The sequence below is a fragment of the Octodon degus genome, unplaced genomic scaffold (genome assembly GCF_000260255.1).
Source record: "Octodon degus isolate 3935 unplaced genomic scaffold, OctDeg1.0 scaffold00036, whole genome shotgun sequence".
Taxonomy (NCBI): domain Eukaryota; kingdom Metazoa; phylum Chordata; class Mammalia; order Rodentia; family Octodontidae; genus Octodon; species Octodon degus.
This window is the reverse complement of record NW_004524612.1, coordinates 15,896,690-15,921,576: the sequence shown is the minus strand read 5'-3', so window position 1 is coordinate 15,921,576 and position 24,887 is coordinate 15,896,690. Positions and strand designations below refer to the sequence as shown.

The following is a 24,887-nucleotide window of genomic DNA, read 5'->3' as shown; positions in this document are numbered from 1 at the left end:
CCATCCGAAAGGACCACACCTAAGTCTGTGTGGAAGGCAGGGCGGGGCAGCGACTGCTTCAGTGCCTGCAGAACGGATCAGAGGACTTCCCAGGGCGTGCCCTCACGCTGGTGCCCATGTAGCACAGCAGCTGTGGACCCCACCTGCCTGGGCCCTGCAGCACCTGGCTGAGCCTCAGTTTGACATCCGGAGCAGCACTGTGCCCAGCGGAGTGGCCTTGCCCAGCACCAGCGCCAGGCAGCTCTCTGCAAAGGGTCTGGCAGCTCCTGCTGAACTACTCGTGGTATCGTTGCACAACCCAGCATCTGCACTCGGACTTGGATTCCAGGGGCGTGAAAAGTTATGTGCATGTGAAAGCTGACACATGCATGTCCACAGCCACTGTATACAGCAGCCGCCCCAACCTGGAAACAGCCCGGGGATCTTTAACAGGGGAAGGGTTAAGGGGTCTGATCTGTGCTTTATTGGGCCAGGAAATGATGGTCCTTGCTGCCCATAGCGATGTGGGGGCTCTCGGGAGAATTACAAGGGGCAAAAGTTGCCATCTTCAAAGGCTGGAGGCCAGTGGCTCCTTGCAATCCCATTCTTGGAATCTCAGAACTGTGGAGATGGGGGCTGATGGGAGTATGCTAGGGCTTAGGGGTAGGAGTGGGAGTCAGGCTAATTTAGGGATCACAAGGGAGCCTAGTGTCTTGGTCCTTGTTTCAAAATAAAAAGTAAAAACCAGAATCCCAACCACAGCTCTCCTGTGCTCCTCTGGCGCTGGGCAAGTTCCCCTTGCACACACACAAGACAAGGCCAAGGGTAAGCCCACACATCGGGATCCCTGTCAGGGTCAGAGGAGACAGTGAGAGTCAGTCCAGTAGCAGTTACTCAAGTCACTGGGACAGACGGGCTGGTGACTGTGCCCTGCCTATGGGCACCCGGAGCTGGGGTCAACTTTGGATGTCAGTGGAGGTGGTTTGTATCCTGTAGTCTGCTCTGAGTCGGGGTGAGGAATTTCCAGGCACTGACAGGGAGGCCACATGGGTATCCACGTTTCAAGGCCCCCTGGAAATCCCAGTGGGCAGTGCGCCTCCAGCAGCCCAGTGACGGCTGCGAGACGACCGCTGGATGGGCTAGAAGCTCTGCCTCTGAGTCCTGGGTGGGTCTCCACAGCGCCTCCGAGCCTCGTAGCACTAGCTCACGCTGCCCCCAGCAGCACGCAGGGCGCTCCTCTTCCCGTCTTGGACAGAAGTCAGGCTCCCTGACAGATGGAGGTGAAGTCTCCTGCTGGTGTCGGTTGGCGTTTTCCTGATGACCAGCCTTGCGGAGCATTTTTTCATATGCCCACCCGTGATTTGTGTGTCTTTTGAGAAATATCGGTCAGGTCCTTTGCTTAAATTAAAATCAATTTGCTTTCTTGCTACTGAGCTAAGTTCCTTAAATACTTTGGATATTAGCCAGCTGTGGTGATGAACACCTGGAATCCCAGGACTCTAGGAGTCCAAGGGAGGAAGACTGCAAGCTCAAGCCCAGCCTGGGCTACTTCATGACTTAATGAGATTCTGTCTCAAAATAGTAATAATAATAATAATAATAATAATAATAATAATAATAATAATAGTGGAGGTGTAGCTCAGTGCAAAAGCTCTGGACTCAGGCCTTAATACTGGAGAAATACTTTTCAGATATTAATCCCTTATCAGATGTATGGCTTGCAACTGTGTCCCCATCCCACACATTGTCTTTCGGCCTTGTTGGCATCCTCCTTGCTCTTCAGGAGCTTTTCAGTTCAGTGCGATCCTGTTTGCCTGTCCTTGCTTCCTTGCTGTGCATTTCTGAGCATGCGCAAGCTGCACTTTCCAGCCCGAGGCACAGCAGCTTGAAGGAGCTGGGTCTCCCTCCTGAAGGGCTCCAAGCTGGAGGGCAGCAGCAGTTAAACACCAGCTCTTGGTTTCTGTCAGAGTCCCCAAACTTTGTCCCAAGGGAGTGACAAGGGGCTCTTCCCTGGCTGTGGCTCCCACTTCCCTGCCCTTTCCTCCAAAGCACGGAGAGGCTCTCATCTGTACTGTGCCTTTGCAGGCATGAAATGGAGCCCCTTTCCCGGGCTCCCCGCATCCCCGCAGCCCTGGTCACTGCGCCGCTCAGCGCACGTGCTGCTGTGATCCAGATGTGCCCGACCTGTCAGTGTCGTCTAGCTGCCCCTCTAGGCAGGAGCATGTGACGAAGGCGATTTCACAAAATCTGGCTTTTTGGTTCCCACCCCAAAGGCCGAGGGAATCCAGCGGCCTTTGGAGGACTTCACAGTGGGGGAAGAATGTTCTGGATACAGTGCAAGGCGCACTGCAGTCTTCTGTGCGCACTGCCGAGGGGAGGGGCCAGGCGTCTCCCTGGTCAGCAAGGACCGTGCAGGACCAGGAGGCGCTGTCTCATCGCTCCTGCTGTGAACTAGCAGCCCTTCTTCCTGGCATGGGGGCCTTCTATGGGGCAGGATGACCAGGGCAAACACACGGTTACAGGGCAGCGCATCCCCAGTCTCCAGGGACACACGGCCCTGTCACACCTCCAACTGCACCGTCAGCCCACTGTCCAGCTGCCTCAAAACAGAATCTGCGTCTGCATTTCAGCACACAGAGCGAGCGCTAATTTACACTCCAGGGTCAACAGCAGCACAGGCAAGTCAAAGGAATGAGTGCCTGCTACATCCGGGAGAACTTGCTTCTGTCTCACACTGTCACCGACTCAGGCGGAAAGAAGGCCGCCGCCATGGGGCCCAGCAAGGATCCCGAGTGCTGGATTGCTTCCTGCGCCTTTTGACCTTCAGCTATGAGGCATGACCTTTACAGTTGTTGGACACAGATGGCTTTTAGAGGAAATCCTCCCACTGCCCTCGCAGAAGGAAGGGGGCGCAGACCGCACCTGCTCTGAAATTGGAAGGTGCTCAGGCCAGCAGGGGTGGGGGTCTCTAAGCGTGTGCGTGGAGGGGGCAGGGCCCACTTCAGCTGTGGGAATAACTATTTATTGAGAGTCATCTGAAGGGAAAGGAAGACTGGAGGATGAGGTAGGCACGTCTCCTCACATGCACCTCCTGCAGGCTCATGTAGGCACATTTGTGCACATACATATGCACACCCACACGTGTGCACACACCCGTGCATGCAGCATGTCCTTTGAATCATGCTCAACACAACCACATGGACAGCAGCTCACATTAGCAACTCAGCTAGCTTGTCCCAGGGTGGCAGGGATTTGGATAGAACACAGACCCCACTGAGTATTCCCATGGGCAGGGTGGACACTGAAAGACCCTGACGCAGTAGTGGAGCCAGGGTTGGGCCCCTGCTCTGCAATGTCTCCTAAAAAGTCCAATAAGAGGCATTGGCTGCGGGTGCCTCAGCACATGCAGGGGTGCCAAAGCATTCCCGGACCCGTCTCTCCCTCCTCTGTGAGGGTCTGGGGCACATTCACAAAAATGGGCTGTCAACCAGGGTCTCTACCTTCAACCCTACCCAGCCCATCTCAGGGAGGAACTCAGCCCTGGGCCAAGCTGCAGCCCACATTGCTGGCTCTCTTGGATGGAAGCCAGGGAAGGGCCCACAGCACCCAGCCTTAGTCCGGGGGCGTCTGGCATTCTGAGACCTCTCCAGGGCTAGGACCCGAACAACTTGTCATTCCACCCAGCTGGCAGACCTCCTGTCTGGAGTCACTCTGCCACCTGCTGGCTATATCTTGGAATTGCAGCCTCAGTAAGACCCCCCCACCCCCCACCCCATGTGCGCGGGGTCCCTGGCTCCAGCACCCTTCCCAGCTGAGCTCTGGGAGCCCTGTTCCTTCTTCTTCTTCTTTTTTTTTTTTTTTTATGCGGAACCGGGGATTGAATTCAGATCCTTGCATTTGCCAGTCAAGCGCTTATCTTACTGAGCCACTTCCCCGGCCCCCCTGTTCCTTCTTCATAGCTCCAAGAAGCTCTGTTTACAAAGGCGCCTGCTACCTTCTGGGGCGCTCCTTTCCCACACAGCGGCACCTTGTCCACCTGTCCCCCACCCTCTTCCAGGTCTCAGCCAGCAGAGAGCTCCCTCCGCCCTGAGAACTGTAAAGCGGCCCCTCCCCAGCTCGCCTCCCTCTGCCGTCCCAGAAGCACCTGTGCGCTCACCGTGCCTGGCCCTCCACAGGAACGCGGGACTTGCGTGAACTTTGCTTTCATCCCAAAGGTACACAACAGCCCCAATCCGCTGTGATCCTTCCTTTCTCTAGGTACTTAATCTCCGTATGGTGTAACTATACTTCATCGTGGGGGATCTTGCACCCTGCTTTAGGTGTATACACCTCCTGTCCACTCCCCAGAATGCAAATCCTGGGTTTGGTTGCATTGTCTCAGTGAAACAGAGGCTTAATCATTAAATATTCCTTATAGTGATTATTGTAATACCACATTCATTAACATCTGTCCCAATATTAATGGGGTTAAAATATTGTGACTTCCTGTTTCATCGCTTCTGTCCATTGTCACACTTGATCTTCTTGACATTTCAGCAAAAGAGCTGCAGCAACAACCAAACATCTTAGTTTTGTAGGACACTGTTGCTCAGTAAAATCGAGAGCTCTGCCTGCGATCACACAGCTCCTAGTCGACGCAGGAGCTGCCAAATCCAAACTGAGGGGCTGTCCTCCGCTTTCCCTGCATCTGTGATAATTAACTGTGTCCATCTGGGTAAGAAACACCCATCAAAAATTGGATCAGCATAGTCCTGGCTGTGGAGAAACAGATTTACTGAAGACAGAAAACCCGCCCTGTGTGTGATACCAGCCAGTGGGCTTGCTGCCTGAATGGAATAAAAGGGAAAGGAAAAAAGAAGACCCCTGCTGTCTCTTCCGAGGAGCTCCAGGCTTCGCCTTTGCTTTGGACAACATCTGGCTTGCAGTGCAGGCCTTCCAGCCTCCTGATGCGGACTCTCCTGGGACACTATAGCAAGCTCCAGGCCTTCAACTGGATTCTTCAGATCACTGGTATAGATGGCCCTTTGCACACTTCCACACCTGACTGGCTGGCCACTGGAAGCCAGCCTTGTAACGTCTTACAGATTTGTGTATCTTGCATTAAATCTGTTTCTCTAGTGGGCACTGGGTAATACAGATTAGGATACCAGGAATGGCTCTAGAGGAACAGGATTGTAATGAAGAAATTGTTTCATGGCTTTTCTAGAGTTGGTGCTCTAGCTTGATGAGACCTAAAGAGGCTTTAGTTGTCAGAGAAAAAAAGGAAAAACAAAAGCATGAGCTCAGCAAGACAGGTGTACTTCCAGACAAACCTGCGAGGGACCGCCCTGGCATTTAGACCAGACCGGTAACCTTCAAATAGGTAATAAGGTCTCTTATAGGTCACAAGCATGTGGGGGGCTGTGAAAGGAAAAGTTTGAGGTGGAGCATTTGAGGAGGGCAGTTAGGGAAAGGGAGTTGCAGCTCCCTACCAGGGACGCGGCTTGAGCAAGTGCAGAGGGTGGTGGTTGCTTGTTAAGAGCAAGGCTAAGACTGGTGGGAGCTCTGGGGCGCAGCGTGTTCCTGGGCCTGAGTGACCCCCATTATGCCCCTTCTGCAGGGCTGAAGCACAGCCGGGGCAGAGGCCTGGGATGGGAAGGTTGGATGCTCTCTCTAGTCTCCCTTGACACCATGGGCAGCCCTGGCAGGCCTTGGCATGAGCTGCTGAATGTAATAAGCAACGTAGATCCACTTGGCTATCCTAACTCGCCACTTGTGAGATGCAAGGATTTCAGCCTCCATATCTAACACTCTTGGATGCCTTTGGCAGAGGGAGAAATGACAAATACAGTGATGCTGCTAGTTGCTCTGAGTGTCACTGGATAGATCAACAAAGGCAACCAATGAGCTCTGACCTGTGTAGGAAATCTGAAGTTTCTTAACTGTGGGAACAAATTAATAAAGGAAAATAAGGAGCTCAAAGGTTCAAATTCCCCACTCCAGACACATAAATACAAGTTTCTAAGTGGGTTTTGAGAGCCTCAACTCTTTTAGCCACAGGGTTGCAATTGCAGAAAACCAAACACAGACCCTCATAACTTGATTGGCTGAAATACAGCCTAAGTTTAATGCTGGGCCTCAAAGGCTTTCTGGAGTAAAGATGGGGTATCTGATGTGGAAAGAATGGGGTCCATAACCTGGGATGGAGATGGCTGGGAGGCTCCCGATGAGGCTGAGGGGGTTGGGCTTCTAACCTCTAAGATTACTTTGCCAGGGGAAAAGATTCCCACATTCCCACTTTTCCTTTCACAGCGTCCCACATGCTTGTGACCTATAAGAGACCTTATTACCTATTTGAAGGTTACCGGTCTGGTCTAAATGCCAGGGCGGTCCCTCGCAGGTTTGTCTGGCAATACACCTGTCTTGCTGAGCTCATGCTTTTGTTTTTCCTTTTTTTCTCTGACAACTAAAGCCTGGGGGGATGTGACTACCATAGAGTCACCCCTATGGTGGTGGTGTCTCCTTGTATACCTGGGGGAACTAATCCAGTGTTGACCAAGCAGGTTGACTCGGATCCTCCTGAGGACCCACCCTTGCCACCCACTTCTGCCTCTATGTCTGTATCCAGGTTGAAATTGCCGAAGACTCCTAAGCGTGAGGCATACAGTGTGACCCACAAGGAGGTCCTCTATTCTCCCAAAGGACTTCATGAATTTTCTCTTATAAGTGGAGGCCTGGTCAGCAAGTGTGGGAATGGATTTTACGGCTGTGGAATGATAGTGGCCAAGACACACACCTGGCTCAGGCTGTTTGCCAATATGGACCCACTGAGCACGGGTATTCTGAATTTAATGTTGTAGCTCATGGAGTAAAGAAAAGTGTTAGACTACGCATGGCGGTGCATGCCTATAATCCCAGCACTTGGGAGGCTGAAAATAGGAGGATCACTATGAGTCAAATCTGTGTAGTGAGACCCTGAAGACCCTATACTGAATACATTTAAGAAAAGAAGAAAGATATTAATGGCTTATTTGGCTTGTTGGCAAAAGTATGGATCAGAAGTGTCCCACTGTGAATGAGTTGGAGATGCCTGGTATTCCCTGCTTTCCTTTTGATGAGGGGAGTCAGTGGCTCAGTAATACGGGTGTGGATTTGTTAAGTTAAATATAATCCTTCATACTGGGATGATTCAGAAAGTGTACTGTTCATTAATACCCTGAGAAACAGATTTGTGAGGGGAGCACCAGCACCCCTGAAATGCCCTGCTGATGGCTCCTCTCTGTATCCCAGACCTTACAGTGGAGACCATGATTACTCAATAGGGAGATGTAGGGGCAGTGGGCCTGACTGGAGCCTGGGGCAGCAGAGGTCCAGTGGCTGCACTTGATCCCCAGAGGCTGGGTACACACACTGTAACACTGGCAGGACAGTGATTGGAACAGCCTGACCCATGCATGTCTTGGCACTGGCTAGCCAGCCATGGTCCTCCCAAAAGTGACATAGAAAGTCTACAACAGTTGTTCCTGGACTTATGGAATTGGAAAAATGTAAAGCCAAATGAGCAGAAAGCTTCTTCAAAATGTAGTAACAAAGGACTGTGACCCTTCTACCAGCTCCCAGATTTGAGGAAGTTTGTAGACCCAGAGCCCCTTGAACGAAGGGAAGGCCAGGTCCTTGATGCATCACCAAAGACTTATACAGCTGATCTTCCTCCCATCTGTCCCCAAGGGGAGCTAAGGCCTTTAACCAAGGTGACTTACACCGGGGAAGGGAAATGATCAGACATTTCAGGGACTAGTGGACACTAAATCTGAACTAACAGTGATTCTAGGGGACCCAAAATGTCACGGTGATCCTCCAGTGAGAATAGGGGCTTGTGGAGGTCAGGTGATCAATGGAACTTTAACACAGGTCTGGCTCCCAGGGGGCCCAGTAGACCCTTGGATTCGCACTATAGTCATTTCCTCTGCTCCAAGGGCATAACTGGGGTACAAACACTTAGTACTTGGCAGAATCCTCACACTGGTTCCATAACCTGCAGTGTGACACAGTTGGAGTTGGATAAGCTAGGTGGAAGCCAAGAAAGTTTTCTTTGCTTGGTAAAGTGGTAAAACCCAAGCCAACATTGTGTTCCTGGAGAAATTGCAGAGGTTAGTGCCACCATCAAGGACTTGAAAGATGCGAGGAGGTGGCACCTACCACATTTCCATTTAGTTCTCCCACTGGGCCTGAAAAGAAGGCAGACAGGTCTTGGAGTATGATAGTGGACTGCCACTATCATGAATCGAGTGTGGACTCCAGTCACAGCCACTGTACCAGATGTGGAGCCCTCGCTTGGGCAGATGAACACATCTCCTGGTCCTGGTATCAGCTATTGATTTGGCAAATGCCTTTCTCTCCTCATGTATCCATGAGGACTATCAAAAAATTTGCTTTCAGCTGGCAAGGCCAGCAAAGCACTGTAACTGGCCTGCACTGGGCTTGTAGTCACTCTCCAGCCCTGAGTCACAACTCGATTGGCAGGGATCTTGATTGCCTTTCTCTCCACAAGAGATCGCACTGGTCCATTCCACTGACGATACTGGACTACGCTGATTGGACCAAGTGAGCAGGACTTGTTAGTACAGCATTTGGGAGCCGGAAGAGGGGAAATAAATCTAAAATTCAAGGTATTTACGTGCCAGAGAGATTTCTATCAGCCCAACGGTGTGGGCACGTAGAGATGCCCCTTCTAAGGTGCAGGACGGGTTGCTCCCCCTCCAACTGAAGAGGCTCAATGTCTAATGGGCCTATCTGGATTTTGGAGGCCACATATGCCTCACTGGGTGTCTTACTTGGGCTCATTTCCTGAGGGACTTGGAAAGCTGCTAGTTTTGGGTGGGGCCCAGGACAGGCAGAGGCCCTGCGGCAGGTCCAGGTGCCGGCTGGCCGCTCTGCCCCGGGGCTGCGCGATCCAGGAGAGCCAGTGGTGCTCCGAGGGCAGCGGCCGGTAGAGGCGCCCTTTGGAGTCTCTGGCAGGCCTGGTGGGTGAACTGGCATCATCTTCAGACAACTACTCTCCCTCTGAACAACAGCCCTTGGCTTGGTACTGGGTCTTAGTAGGAACTGGACGCTTGACCATGTGCCTGAAGTTACCCATCATAAGCTTCTCTGCTTTTTTTTCTTTTCTTTCCTTCCTGTTTCTCTCTCTCTCTCTCTCTCTCTCTCTCTCTCTCTCTCTCTCTCTCTCTCTCGTCTCATCTCCCCCTATCTTTTCTCTCTCCCTCCCTCTCCTCCCTCCCTCTTTCTCTGCTTCACTAAGTAAGATGCTGGGGCTGGGTTAAACCTGGTGACCCTGCACCTCAGCACCCTGGGGTGCCGGCATTGGATATGTGCACCCTCACACCCAGCCTGGCCTTTACTTTCTCTGACCGCCAGCTGCACCTGATGAAGCAACGACCCCTCCCTCTACCTTGTGAGACACTGCATCTCCCTGGCTTCCTCTGGCCACCCTGGCTGCCACTTTTCGGCCTCCTTGCCACGTTTTCCTCTCTGCCAGTCTTTCAGATATCAAATTTTCTCTATGGTTCTGTCCTTCCCCCATTGTTTTCCCCTTCTCTTCCCCTCTGAGTGTCTTACAGTGCTGTAAAGGCAAGGACCTGCATGTCATGCTGCCTCTGTCCCTGAGACACCTGGCAAATGGGCACGACCAGCCGAAACCACCTAGAGTCCCATGGCGCTCCTGGTGTGTTTCAGCAGCTCGTCCTCTGCTGCGGGTCCATTTAGCAAGAGGTGCCCAGTTCCCCCGATACTGCCTACAGCAAACCTGGGGCTGCGGGGGCAGGGCACAGTGCTCACACTGGAGGAACCACACACTTGAGAGTGAAATGGGGTGGCTTCTAACTGAAACAGCTCTCCTTTGCGAGGCAGCATCACAGGGGCAATGGTGTGGACACCGCCTGTGTTACAGTCACGCCACAGCTGTCATCCTCCTGCCACAAGGACCCAGCCGGCAGCACTGGCAGCCCTGGGCTTCGCCATGTATTGCCTTTCCCAAATCCTTGAAATTATTCAGAAAATTAGATATTGGCTAAGAGGTCACGTTCCTGAATCTGGTTTGGCCTTTCGTCCCTTGTCATGGCTTAAATTGCCCCTTTAAGTCACTACAGCCCAGGGTCCAGACCCTATATTCAAATGCCTGGATGCATCTCTATTGCGTGTGCCCACCAAGGCTCACACCAGTAGCATCTGAGCCCATCCCCTCCTCTCCTGCCCTCTGTGGCCGTGGCACCAGAAGTTCTACCCTGGGACACATCAACAGCACCTGGGCACAGAGCAGGCAGGGGCTGGGGCTGCCCATGCGGCAGCTCAGGTCGTAAGTGCTGCATGCTCGTGAGTTCTGCCAGGTTCTTCTGCTGCCGGGGGGCGGGCAGTCTAGCGTCCTGGGACAAGCCTTGGGTTACAGCATGCAGCAGGGAGGCCGCTCCTCTTGGTGTAAGGGCTCATCCAGTTGCTTCCTCAGAACCAAACACACTGAGGATTTGCACAGCTCACAATTAGACATCTGCTTCTTCTAGCATCTTGTAATGCCAGAGCAAAAGAAGTGCTCCAAAGAAGACAGAAAGCAGGTGTGGTGGCAGTGCGTGTCTGTGGTCCTAGCACTCAAGAAGCTAAGGCAGGAGGATCATGAATGGTAGACCGCCATGGGCTACATAGAGAAGGAAGATTGAGCCCTGCCTGGGCATCAGCTTTCGCGAGGGACTTGCACCTGCTTTAATACCAGTTGAAAAGAGCTCTGAGCAACAGGCAGGGCAGGAGGCAGGGCAGGAGCCAGGGCATGGGGTTTGCTGAGGTTCTGGAGTACTGAAGCGGCTGTTTCGGAGAATTCCTCAGTGCCTCAAGGCTATAGGGCCTTCCCTCCAGCTGCGTCACATTCTTGATCCAGCGGACGTATTTGGCCAAGAGGGTGTATATTCCTGGGGTGTTCTTCTGCCCACAACTCCTGCCCCAGCTGATAATGCCCACCTGGTACCACTTACTGCCTGAGGCATCTCTGGTGCAGACGAGGGGCCCCCCGCTGTCACCCTGTGGGCAGAGAACACAGGTCAGTAGCCAGTCAGTCCCTCAGCTGGCCACAGAGGCCAGGCACAGCGCAAGAACAGAGGGGATCCATCACCTTCCCTGCCGCAGACTGCCAGAGCACATTCCTTCAGTGCCACTGGCACCCACCCCAGCCTGGCACTGTGGGGGGGTGCTGTGGTCAGGCTGGCTCTGGTGCTGTTGGGGGGCAGCACAGAGTCAGGCAGGGGCCAGGGTGTGCAGGGAAGGGAAGACAGAGGCTTGGTGAGCGAAGCCAGCTCCTCCACCGTGGTTTCCTCAGTCAGAGGCCCTGGAAAGGGCAGGAGACATAGGAGCCTTGTGGGAGTCACCAGAGGGTCCTCTTGGGTGTTCTTCCAGGATGTGTCTTGGGAAGGGGGAGAATGGCATTCTCTTCTTAATTTTCTGATGAGCTGTTTGCAAGGGACACATGGCTAAGCTTCCCCGAATGCGAGGCCGCCCTGTGGGTCGGGGCCTTACAATGTTTGATGATGCGCCAGTGCATGACCACGCCATGCACTGCATCCACCGCCATGGCTCCCTTTTGTCCTTTTAATGGGCGAGTGTCAGTGAGCCTCAAGGAGGAGGGAGGGCTTGCTGAGGTCCCAGTCGCCAGGCCAGTGCTGGAAGCCAGGGTTTTCTGATGCCAAAGCCCCCGTTCACCTTTTCAACTTGGTGATGCTGTTCTCTCACCTGAGCAATGACAGCCTTGCCAGAGGTCTCTCTCTAGGGAGAGGAGCCAAGCTGTGACCGCACATGGCAACTGGAGCAATGGGCAGTGTGAGGGGCTCCAGCAGGGGAGGAAGAGCTCATCTCAGCTCTGTGAGCAGTTATCCTAACTCCCACTTTGAAGTTAGTATGTTCAGGGTCAGAAGAGTTTGAGCACTAACAAACCTTCACTGAAGAAAAACTAAGTGCCAGTCTCAGGGGACACGACACGTCCTGTTCCAGCAAGGGAGATGCACTGGAAGGCACAGGACAACGTGTGGGACATGATGGGAGAGTGCGGCTGAGACGCAGAGCAGGGTGCGAGGGGGGAGAGCTCCACAAGGGTCTCCAAGCCCGGAGCTGTGGAGATCGGGACCCTGGCAAGGTGAGTGTGGGGCTGCTTGGGGGTTGCCAGGCAGGGGGTGGGAGGGTGACAGTTGAGAGGATGGGAAACCATGGGAGCCAGAACCAGAGCACAAGAGTGGTGGGAAAGGGAGGGAGATGGATAGGACAGACACATAGGGGACAGTCACAAATGGACAGTGAGGACAGAGTCCAGGATTTCAGGCTACAGAGGACAGGAGCAAAGTGCAGGATTGGAAAAGAGCAAGTGTGTTTGAGTGCAGTTTAGCTCCACTGTGGAAGGCATCTCCGAGCAGAAGGGTTGGGGCCACAGATGAGGGTATCCCCTGCCCGAGGACGCCCAAGCCCTGGCCCTTTCTGGTACAGAATGCTGCCTCTCTCTTGCCTGTGTCATGTGAGTGTGTGCTGTATGGAGTTGTGGGCCAAGAAAGTGACCGACTGCCTTTCCACTCAAACCACTTGTTCCATGAATGTGGTTATAACAAAGGCATAAATGTTATAAAAATCTTTTAACTGTTGAATTTGTTATTTATTTCCATATATAGGGCCAGGGAGACAGCGCAGTGGCATAAGTGCCTGCCTGGCAAACAGAAGGTCCTGAGTTCAATCCCTGGTACAAAAAAACAAAAACAAAATACCCCACCAAAATCTATATATAACAGAGGAAGAACTGTTTATAGTAGGAACCCGCGAGTGTCTGTACCCTGTTAGTAGCAGGTAAAACTTTATGTGTACTTCCCGTTTCTCCCCATACCTGAAATTACTGCCTGAGCTCTACTTCTTGTCAGATCAACGGCAGAGTTTAGCTTCTCGTGGCATGCACACCCTACTGTGGCCATGCATGTGTGGAATCTAGGCTGTGTGGTCCTAATGAGAAGCTAGCACTCGGTGATCTGAGGTGAGGCTGAGGCAGTGATGCTAGTCCTGGGGAGGAGCCATAAATACAGACCAACATCGGCAGAGAGGTCGGACTGCAGGGAGACCATACTAAATCAACTGTTTGTGACCACCTATCAAAACCCCAGCAGTGAGAGGCAAGTAGCAAGCTACATCTCATGGCAGACTTCATAGTGGGAAGTGAATTGATGCACTTCAATTATACATCTGCGTCTGTGCCAGGTTTTAAGCCAGAATTTGACATTTATTCTAGTGCGTGTGTGAGCTGGCCATTATTTTACTTGCCATGCCTCTTTTTTCCACTGCATAATAGTCTCAGTCACAATTTTGGTAAACCCACTGCTAAATGAGTAAAGCCCAAATGTCACTGGAGAAGGTCTTTGGGAATAGGGGACAACACAATGCCAAGAGAGCAGAAGACTCTGTGATAGCCAACAAAAACAAAGTGCACTTAAAAGAGAACACCAAGAGCCCTACCTAACAGCAGGTTCATTGCAACAGGTGATCTGCACCCTCCAAGCCCTCTTTGTATACTACAGTGGTACCTGTTTGGTTTGCAAACGGAAGCATTTGACAACACTCTTTGTGAGCTCTGTATCAGGTGACAAACATGACCACAGCCATGTTTCCCACATGAATAGGAGCATGTCCAACTTTTCCAGAGTCACAGGATGAATTAAGTTCATGAACCGAGGTGCCACTCTGCGTGGCAAACAGCTACCCAATAGGACCATGGAACTTGCGAAACTGACCATGCACCTCACATTAAAAGACAAGGCTTTGGAGCTCACCAAAGGACAGAAACATGAGCACCAAGAAAAGGAGCAATTCTGAAAGCCGCTGCTTCATCAAGGGCGTGTGCCTGAGGACATCATCCTCAGTGGCTAACTGCATTGCTAAAACTAAGAAGCTCTTTACTATTGGTGACGAGTTGATCAGGTCTGCTGCTAGTAGGAGAAGCAAAAAGGTGGCCTACATTCCTCTTTCCACTAGCACCAGCAGCAGGCTGATGAAATGGCAGAGGACAGTGAGACCAGCTGGTAGAGAGGATTAATGGGTCAGTGGTACACAATCCAGGCTGGTGAGTCTACCAGTGTCGACAATGAGGCAGTGATGCTTGCTTTTGTGTCGTGTATTTTTCAGGAAGCTGTGCACAAGTGTTCAGGATTGGTTCTGTGCATTTTTCTTGCCAGCCCAGAGCACAGCTGAAGAAATGTTCAAATTGTTGAACGATTACCTATCAGGAAAACTGGATTGACCAATTGGTGTTGGTGCGTGCCCGGACAGAGAGGCTGCCATGAGAAGGCTGCTTTCTGATTTCACTCCATGGATCAAATAAGTCACTTCTGGGTGTGTGCCTGCACCCTGGTCATCCATAGAGAAAAGCTGGCCAGCCAGAAAAGGTCACCTGAACTTGCTGTCTTGCAGAATGTGATTAAAATGATCAACATCATCCAAGTAAATACTCTTAGCGCAGAGCTCTTCTGGCAACTCTGTGAGGAGATGTAAGCGGTGCACACACATCTTCCCTGGTACACAGAAGTAGACAGCTTTCTAAAGGTAGATGGGGCCAGGGAAATGGTTCAACAGCATAGCACCTGCCTGGAAAGTGCAAGGTCCTGAGTTTGATCCCCAGTGCCAAAATAAATACTTATATACATACATACATACATACATACGTGTAGATTGCTGGCCAAAGTTTTGCAGTTATGAGAGCTACTCCAGAAATTTCTTCGGGAAAAATAGTTTCTGGTAGTGCATTTCAGTGGCACATCATGGCTTATAAAACTTGCTTACTCATGTGACATATTCAACCCAATCAGTGAATTCAATATGTCACTTCAGGGAGCAACAACTGTGCTCAAGTTGACAGAGAAGGTGGATGCATTCAAAGCCAAGCTGGAGTTATGAGGGCGGACGAGTGAACACTGGGATGCCTGACATGTGTCGGCATTAGCAGGGATTTTGCAAGAGGCTGCACCAGTCGGTACCTTCTTTCTCCTAGCTACTGCAGGAATTCCTACTTCAGCTTTCAAAGTAGCTTGAGCATTACTTCCAACCACAAAAGGTTCCTAGCCTGGGGAGGAATGGATCCACAACACACTTGTCAATATGCCAGGTGAGTAGACTTTGTAGTAGAAGAGGATCAGTTATCTACAACTGCAAATGCTAGTGGTCTTAAAAGAATGTTTGAAACGGCGTCAAATCTCCCTAGGTTTTGGATTACAGTTAAGGAGGAATATCCTGAGATTTCCACAGAAGCACTTCAAGGCCTGCTCCCATGTCCTGCTTCCTGTCTTCAGGAAGCACAGTTTCTGCAGTGACATCAACCAAGACAAGATTGCGGAGTAGAATGGGCATAAGTAACTCTCTTTGGGTGCCACTGTCTCCCAAGACGGGACCATCTAGTGGCAAGAGAACAAGCTCAGGGCTCCCACTGATCCTGCATTAGGGTGAACTGGATAATGATACAAATGAAGTGCACGGTAAGTGTGAGGTTATGAAGCAGCCTAAGCGTGGGGAAGCGGGACAGCCCCCGACCAAGCTGTCCGGAGTCCAGTGCCCCGCACCACCCGCAACCCGGGCTGCACCTGCACGCTCAGGGCTTCAGGATTTCTCCCGGGCAGACCTCCCTCCATGGCTGCTCTACTGACAGCTTTGGACAGCTGGCTGCCTGGGCTGGGTTACTTGAGGAACATTTGTTCAACTTGTGTCATGGGCTGGGCCCTGAGTGGGGCCCTGGGACTTCAGGTCCAAATGCACATGTGTGCTGGATCTGGGGGCAGGAGACGGAGAGGAGCACAACTCCTGTGGTGCCTCGGATGTGTGCCCGCACCCTCGTCCTCCAGAGAGCAATGCTGGCCACGGGCAGGCTTGAACTTCCATTTGGCTTGACTGTGCTACTCCAAGTGACCCTCAAAGTGGAGCATCTTAGTTTGAGGTAACTGTGGGCTTTATGCAGTTGCAATAAAGTAACAGAGTACATAACAGAGATTCTGGGTCCCTGCAATTTCCCCGGTAATATCTTTCGAAACTGTATAATTACAATATCACAATCAGGTCTCCAAGACTGACACCATCAGGAGACAGAACACCCCTGTGGCTGCCAGGATGCCCCTGCCGCCCTTCGGAGGGGGCGTACCTCTCCCCCCACCCACAGCTTCCCCCCGGCAACCTCCATACAGGTTTTGGCTCACAGAGTGAAAGGGACAGAAAGGAGTGTGCCTGCTCCTGGAAGGAGGATCGGAAAGTGAAGAAAACATGAGGCTAGGGTGACATTCATTCCTGCTGTCCTTCCAGCTGTCCTTCTGGTCCCCCCAGGGTTCACACCTGGGGCTCCCTCTGGGCCTGGTGTGTGGTGCTGGCCCTGCTGCTGCTGACCTCAGATCCCTGTGCCTTTCTCTTCTGCCTAATTGCTTCAACCCCATCCCAGCAGCGGCTCCCAAGGACCCATCTTACAGCCCAGCCGGGAAAACTGCCAGGCTCTTTGAACTACCAGTAATGGATTCTCCTTTGTGGGTGGCCCACCTGTCTCTGCACATATCATTCCACACTGTATTTGTAGGTTCTCATCACCTCCGTGATGTGAGTCACTGGCCACCGGTGAATAGGCCCCTAGCTTTCATCAAGTGACCTCTCCCAGGACGGAGATCATCTCTGAGCTTAAGTGCCAGTTATCATCCATCTCTGGAGCCAGAGGGAGCTAAACTCTGAACTTCTATTTTTCTAGTGAGCAATCAAAAGGGATTTTAAGATGCTTGTGTTCATTTGCAACTTTGGTTCAGTGCAAACCACCTGCAGCACCTGTATATTGGTTGTCACACACTCCCTGCCCAGGAGACTGTGGGGTCGCTGAGGTAAGGACCCAGGACCCCCTGTTGTGCTCTATTAGGATTGCTGAAATGATGCGTGAAAATGACTCCTTGTTTGGCCCTCAAGTCCTTGCTGGCCTTTTGCTCTGTAGACGTTCCTAGCAGTGGGAAAGTGACGGAGCCGGAATTACCTCACGTCTCGGAAGAGCAGAGACACTGCGGTTGCAGCCCACTGACCCCGGAAGGCTGCTGTGCGCGGCACCCAGACGCTGCTGCCCCTGCCGGGCCCCAGCCCCGGCCCTGATCCCCGCGCATTTCCAGGACCTTGCCCGCCTCTTCCCCACAGAGAGAGCAGCGCGGTACCTGGCAGGCGTCGTAGTTCTCGTTCTCGTACCCGGCGCACAGCATGTTTTTGGTGAGTTTTGAAAACAGCTTGGAACACTCCTTCCAGTCTATGATGACCATCGGCACTTTCATCAGCTCGTTCGTCATGGAGGCTTTTTCAGCTGGACCACAGAAAAAGCGACATTAGAAAGCCACCAGGAGCCCGGTCTCCATGGGGCTGACAGCCCCCACCTGACTGCCACCCACACCCCTCGTGGTCTCGCTCTCTGAGGCTCCAGGAGCACCTGGCAACCGCACTTTCCCAGGCACGTCTGCCTGCTGGGTCCCTCTGGACCCCTCCTCTCCTTCAGAACCTCGCCTCTCCCCCAGGAAGGCCTGACTCCCACCAGACCTGCTGACTCTGGTTCTCAGGGACCCCAGCTAGTGACTATTTCCTGCACCATCCTCCCCATCAATTTGTTTTCCTCTTTCTACTGCTTATTGCGGGCACACAGCTCCCCCACCCCAAGGGTCATGTGAAGCCGGTTTGCACCCTAGTAAAAATACACAAAGGTGTATTGGCCAGTGCTCTTTAGAGGAGACTTCAGGGGGTTGTGGGCCGGCCCTGCAGGTGTCAGTAATTTGCCCAGACTTTTCTTCTTCATGAACTCTGAGCACACAGAAGTTTCAGAACACTTGCCCTTACTGAGGGGTTTTAATCTTCTGTGGTCCCCATCTGCTTCTAGGTTCAAGAACTCCTTGCAGCCAGAACCCAAGCTTCACTCACAATGCTCTGCTAAGCTCTGGAAATGAGCTCTGCCCATTAAGCAAAGGAGGCTGTGCATTCAGCTGGGCCTCAGGGATGCATGCCCTGTGGGTGTGAGGGCCCAAGCCCCCCCCCCCCACGCCGCCTCTGTGCTCTCCTCTCTCCTCCCACCACATGGCTCTTTCCCAGCAGCTCTCCTGAGAAGCACGTGTCATGTACTTGAATTGGTCTGTCCCCATCCTGCCACCCAGCACTGGTGCCAGCTGATGGGACTGGGTGTGGGGGGCAAACAGATGGGCACTTTCAGGCCGTTGAACTCAATGGGTGAGGCCAACAGCAGCAAGCCGATGTCACTGTCCATGTAGGCTCGCGTGTAGTCCTTGTGAAGGATGATCTTGGTGACCTGCTTAATGTCCATGTGCGGGCTGGTTAAGTCGTTGGTCCCCACCACCACGTTCAGTTCTTTGGGGCTGGTGGGGGCAGAAAACCAGAGAAAGGGAGGACAGGAAGGAAGTTACAAAAGTGCACAGAAGTCATTCAACCCTCTAACCTACATCCCATGTATTTCTAGGGACCTTTAGGACAGAGCTATGGGGCCTGTTGCTCAGAAGATGGGAGGATTGAGAGAGAGAAACACACACACAGAGACAGAGAGAGACACACACAGAGACAGAAAGAAAGAGAGAGTGACAGATATAGACAGAGACAGAGAAAAACAGAAAGAGACAGTGTGACAGAGAGAGAGAGACAGACAGAGACAGAGACAGAGACAGAGACAGAGACAGAGACAGAGAGAGACAGAGAGAGAAACAGAGAGAAAGAGACAGTGACAGAGAGAGACAGAGACAGAGACAGAGAGACAGAGAGAGAGGGACAGAGAGAGACAGAGGGACACAGAGAGACAGAGACAGAGACAGAGAGAGACAGAGGGACAGAGAGAGAGGGCAAAGCAAGGCAGAGTGGCCTGGACTCTCAGGGAATGAGACACCAACACAGGACAGAGCAGACAGTCTTCCATTTGGAGAAGCAGAACCCACAGAGGAAGGCCTGGCAGATTCAAGTGGCCGCCAGGTCACATGCCTGAGTGACCACGTGCATTGCCCATACTGCTTGTGTCACTCGGTCTACCGGCCAGTCAGAGGTCCAGGAGCAGAGCTGAATCTGGTCCTGCCACGGACGAGAAGGCCCTTCCGGGGTGAGGCGCTGAGGGGACTGCTCCAGGCCAGGTGGCCAGCAGCTCCCGGGGCCAATCCCTCTACCACATGACGAATGTGCTTAGGGAAGGCTCTTCTTTTGCTGGGGCAGAGCACCGTTGGGTTTTGTCTTCCAGTGCCAGGGATTGAACTCAGGGCCACATGCATGCTGGGTAAGTGCTCTACCACTGAGCACATCCACAGCTCTGTCCACAGGGATTTGATTCCGCCCTCAAAGCCAGCTTTCTGGGTATTTTCCAGCTGTCTTGAGGAGGTAAAGTTCAATGCACAGGATTAAAATCCTCCTTTCTCTCCTGGCCCAATGACTCGAGTGGACTTTCTGACTTCACCAGACCGCGACTCCACACCCATGAGACCACATTACTGCTTCCACCTGCCCCAGATGGCCACCGCATGATTAAAGGAGCTAGCACAGGGGATGGCTTAGCGGGGTCACTGGCACATGGTTAGCAAATCCTCTGCCTGCAGATGGCCTGGTCCTCCCGGTATTACGATTCCCTCCTAGGAGCACTGGGTGACCACGGTGCCCTCTGGCCCATCTGACTTCAGGTGCTGCTTGACCTCAGGGCAGCCAGAGACTCTGTTCCCAGCCCAGTCTCAGTCAGTGGCCCCAGTGGCCCCAGGCTGGGGCTGAGGGGTGGGAGTGTTCTTCGTGTCCCATCCAAGTCAGGAGGGGACAGTGCTTGGCTCCCTCCAGGCAGTCAGATCTGGGGGCCCTGGGACGCCCTGGCAGAAGCGCTGGCTGCAGGGCCTGTGTACTCACGCGATCTCCTCGAAGTTTAAGCAGTGGGCAGCTGTGAGAATCCACCATGCGCTGAGGATGGCGCCACCACACATGTGCTCATTGGCCACCTGAATACTCACATGCCACGGGAACTCGCCCTCCTCGGCCTCCGTCCCCCCAATGATCCGGGAATACCGAGTCCTGCCCTCGAAAATGGGTCTTTCGCCACATCCTGCTGGGATGGAAGAGAGTAGGAGGAGGAGCTGTGTCAGCACCCGCAAGGCCAGCAGGGCCGAAGGGGGGCTTGGCCACAGACATCCCTGTTCCTGCTCTGGTCTGGTCACAGGTGCCACTGGTGGCCCCAGGAAGCCAACAGAGCTTGCGGCTGTGGGGGGAAAAGCATTGAAAATGCTGACCCCAGCCAGCCCAGGGTGGCTGGGCCCCAGTTCTCAGGGCTGTGCCCCAGGACCTGAGTGTTTTTCCCTCACAAGGCATCATGCACTTGGGAAGATGGAATTTAGGTTGCTAACCAGATTAAGGGGTTGTCCTGGATGCGCCAAAGAGACCCCAGCTAATCAAAGGCACTTGGGGGATGGAGCGGGAGGCTGAGGGAGGCACCGTGCAGCCTGCTGACTGCTCCCTGGCGGGTAGGGAGCTGGGGGAGCCGCCCACGAGGACAGAGCACCCTGGACCTTGGCCAGCTGGGGCTGCTGGGCTGTCTGCTGGAGGAAAGAGAAGTGACAGCCACATATGGAGGCTCAGGCCTGTCAGCTCATCCCTGTGGGAGGCTGAGGCAGGAGAATCACTAGTTTGAGCCCAGCCTGGGCAATTTAACGACTTAGTGAAACCCTGTTTCAATAAAAAATAAAAATTTTAGAGGGCGGGGAATGTGGCACAGTGCAAGGGCCCCTGGGACCAAGGGGGCCTCCCTCCCCCCAAAAGGAGAAGTGGCATTGAGGAGGCATGGCCTGGAACACTCCACTGCCATCTGTGCTCTCATGAGTGGGCCTCCTGGTGGCCAGTGAGCTGATCCTGAGCCAGGGCCCTGATGTCCCTACTGAGGACACTAAAGGATGTGACTGTCCCACCCAGCCCTGCCCAGAAAGCTGCTGTGGCCCCGGGGAGAGGAGTTCACATACTGAAGTCTGCGGCCTGGGCTTGGGGCATGAGCAGCAGGATTGGGAGCAGGAGCATGCTGGGCTGTGCAGGGGCGCTGGGGCCGGGGCTGGGGCAGTGGGCCCAGCCTGACAGCTACCCTCTCAAGGCCCAGGTGACTGCGATGTCACAAAGGCCATGGGTCAGGTCAGGCAGATTCTTCCCACTGCTTGTTTTCAAGATGATTCCCCCAGAGCACAGTCTGGGAAGGCTTTCTGATCTGGGCCGCCTTCTGGCTGAGCTGGGATCACCCACTTTCACCTGGTGTCCTTGGCCACCCTACTTCCGGCCTCTGCCACTCCCAACCCTTCTGCAAGGTCCATGTCCTTCTCTTCCCTGGGCTTCTCTGGGCAGGGTGAGACAGAGACGTGGGGACCTGGACAGGAGGAGCCCCAGGAACACTGCCTCTCCTGACATACCCTGCATGGGTCGGGGACTCTGACCTGCAGCCCCAGGCCTGACTCAGCCATGTGGCCGCTGGCTGGGCCCCAAGGCCACAGGAGGCAGCCAGCAGTCCCAGCCTCTGTGTGTTCCTGGACTCCTTCCCTTTAGTGCTGCCTGGAGAAGTCCAAGGTGTGGCCAGGTGACCAGGAGGCCCCTTCTGCCACTGAGGATGTGGCTCTGGCTACCTCCAGCTCCCTGATCTTCTCTAGTTCCCAGTGGTGGCTCCTTGGACACAGCCTCTCCTGGCCACCCAGCATCCCCTCTGCCTGGATGAGCACTGCCTGCTGAGTGGATCCGGGATGGTGTCAGCCCTGCGTACCCCGGTTAATGGCTCCCCTCTCCACAGGCTGTCCTGGCCTGAGGGGTGGTGGTCTCAATGCGCCTGCACCCTGGCCCTGGTCTCACCATTCACTCTAGCTCCTGGCCCTCAGGTGGCTCGCTAGCTGGGCCCTGGGTTTCCTGCTGCCCATCTTAGGACAAGTCTAGGGGACAGATGGGAGAGCAATTTCAGTGTTTTTGGGGGGAACTGCAGGAACTCGAAACCAAAGGCGGCACAGAAGGGGACAAGCAGTGCAGGGACTGTTGCCAGGGGCCTTCTCCTGGTGACATCATGGAAGTGCTGGCCAGGGGTCCTCTGACCATGGTGTGCAGCGGGATTAGGACAGATTCAGCAAATAAAGTACAGAGCAAGTTTGAGTTTCTGATTAACAAGAGACTTTTACATATGCCCCATGCGGCATTTGCCACACAATCACACTAACAAGGCGATCATGCCACCTGCCTTTCATGTTAAACGATGCCTCTGTCTTACCAGGTAGTGCTGGTGCTGATTTCCAGGCTCTGCCTTGCAGACTCTAAAGCTCTAGAAGAGACTGGAAGGGCAGGGAGCCGGGTGGGCGCCTTCTCCCAGCCTTTCCCAGATGTCAACCAGATCCTCTGAGGATCCAAGTCTGACCACCCCTGGGAAATGGGGGGGGGGTATAGTTTGGCAGGGCTGTGACCGCTGTGGCTGTGGGAGGAGCGCTTCCAGATGGCGGCCAACCTGGATGCCAGCATTTGTCCTGAGACTGCTTGGGGCTGCTCAGGGAGAGATGCTGGGGGTGGCCCTGGACTCTATGCCACGGGCTTCCTGCAGGGACGAGAGGGCCATAGAAGGAGGAGGGCTGGATGCACAGTCAGACACTCAAGGACTGAGAAAGTTGAAGCCACCTGCTCACACAGATCAGCCCTGTGGGCCAGCAGGGAGCATGAAAGAGCCGATGAAAACCCCACCCGAAACCCGGTCTTCCACGTCTGCCAGGCCTGGAGGACGATGAGCTGACGCTGGCTCACCCCAGCCTGTGCCTCCCATCAACCCTGACCCAAGCCCTGGGGGAAGCGGGCAGAGCCAGCCTGGCAAGGAGGGAACTGAATGCCAGGTTGAGTTGGCGTCAGCTTACTAGGATAAGCGCAGCTGGCCATAGTCGTGGCTGTAGGATGATTCCAAGAATAATCAGCACAGCCACAAGGCCTCCTCGAGCTTTCTTATCTGAACAGGACAGACCATCCCAGGGCATGGCGTCAAAAGGTCAGTGAAGAACACAAAGCTGGGTTTCTGCCCCAGTCAGTGCATCACTCCTGTTTAGATGCTGCAGTGGCCTTGCCTTAAGAGGCTCTTTTACCGAAGGGCTGTCTCCAAGGACAGACTGCGGCTTCTCCAGTACAGTGGTTTTCTGGACAGCCCCTGTGAACCCTTGCCTCAAGCCGCCCACCCCCTCTGCTGTCATGGCCCAGCTTGGGCAGACATTGCCAGCAAGCAGGCGATCTGCATGGCCACCTCTGGACTAGGACTTGGCGGGCACAGAGCTCTCATCAGGGTCTAGCAGGCACGGAGACCTGGGAACGATACACCCTGTCTCCTCTCTGGTGTTCACTGGGACTCACAGTTCCCAGAAGGTGTCCCCTGTCCACAGTGCAGAGGATGGTCTGCACACTGCATTAGTGATGTGCCTCTGAAGGCAAGTGTTCAAGCCAGTCCCTGCCTCACCACTTCTGTGAGGGCTTCGGGCAGGCTGCTTTTCCCTTGGAGCTACTCCTTGTATCTCTCTACAAAGCCTACAATAGCCTTGACTCCCAGGCCTGGGCAGGCACCTGTCAGCACGTGACCAATGCAGAGGAGACGTTTTGTGGCCAGGTCACAACCTTAGCCACCCCCCTTGTATTTGGAGTCCGTGGCAGCTCATGGCCCCACACTTAGCTCCAGTACCCAATGGCGACGTCAGAGGTCATCTTGCCATCTGGCCCTCTCGGCTTCTAAGTGAAGCCCCAGGAGGAGGAGCAGTGAAGTGGTTTGTCCCATGACTTCCTTCTAGCCAAGGAGTTTGTGTTTGCCATTACTTTCTTTATATACAATAAACATGAACATATCAATTTTATTTATAGTGTTTTATGCCTATCAGAAAAATCAAAATTTGAAAATAAGAATCTGTAGGGACTTATTGGTCTCTTGCTGGTCCCCAGGAGAAAAGGACAGGGGATTTAGAAAATAGACACAAAGAATAATAGCTGAGGTCGGGGGAAGACCTCTGCCTGATGGGTAAAGGACCTAACCAGCACCAGAAGGGCATTTCTTTACAGTCTCACAAAGTTAGCATCACAAGACACAAGGTTGCCTAGCGACTAATTGTCCAGGCAGGATACTTATCTCAAGCCATGGTAGTTTGACCACGTAAGGCACTGCGGCCTTGCCCTGCCTTCACACGGATGGCCAATTTCACCTTCAGCCACGTGCAGCAGAATCAGTGATGATTTTAACACTTGCACAGCACTGGTGAAAGGTAAAATTGGTGCGTACAAAATGAAACTTAATGTACTCCTTTTTCACAATTCTGAAGTCACAAGGCCCGTGAGTCCACATCTTCCTGCTGTGGAGTAACCTAGAGGAACCTTCGTACACATAGTCTACAAAGTCCAAGCAAGAATATTCATAGCAGCACTGTCCAGTGTTAGCAAAAACCTGGATCAACCCAAATGCTCTTCAATTGTAAAATAAGGCTTAAATTTTTGGCACCTTCATTCAGTCTAATTTTATACAGCAATACAACAAAGTTTGTATGTGTGCGAGAACATAGGTGAATCCCGAGGCATACTGTTGACTTCTGAAAGTCGTGTATAAAGTGTAAGTACCCTGCTGCCACCTGGAAGCTGTGGAGCAGTCACAGAAACTGGGCCAGGAGACCCCTCCGGTGTTTCGGGCACAGGAAAGGCCACAGACAGGCTGAGGAGCCAGGCCGACCCGTCGGTTCCCAAGCCTCAGCCCAGCTCTGAGGGAGGCTCCACTCTGTGCTTCTGTGACAGCACGGCCTGGGGCCATGTCTCAAACCGCCAAAGAATGAACGTGAGGACAAAGGAGGCAGGAGGAATGTTTAGTAAGAAGCAAGAAAGAGCTCCCAGTAGACAGGAGGGGC

The 24,887-nt window shown here is 53.3% G+C and overlaps 1 protein-coding gene across 1 annotated transcript; it reads right to left on the bottom strand.

Moving 5' to 3' along the window:
• Window positions 1-10,710: 10,710 nt before the first annotated feature.
• Window positions 10,711-21,057, bottom strand: LOC101591359 (serine protease 55). Its single transcript, XM_023714635.1, has 5 exons — window positions 20,982-21,057; window positions 19,882-20,077; window positions 18,124-18,374; window positions 17,178-17,320; window positions 10,711-11,022 (listed from the first exon to the last, which is right to left on the bottom strand). The coding sequence occupies exons 1-5, from the start codon at window positions 21,034-21,036 to the stop codon at window positions 10,711-10,713; spliced, it is 957 nt and encodes a 318-aa protein (XP_023570403.1). The 5' UTR covers window positions 21,037-21,057.
• Window positions 21,058-24,887: the final 3,830 nt, after the last annotated feature.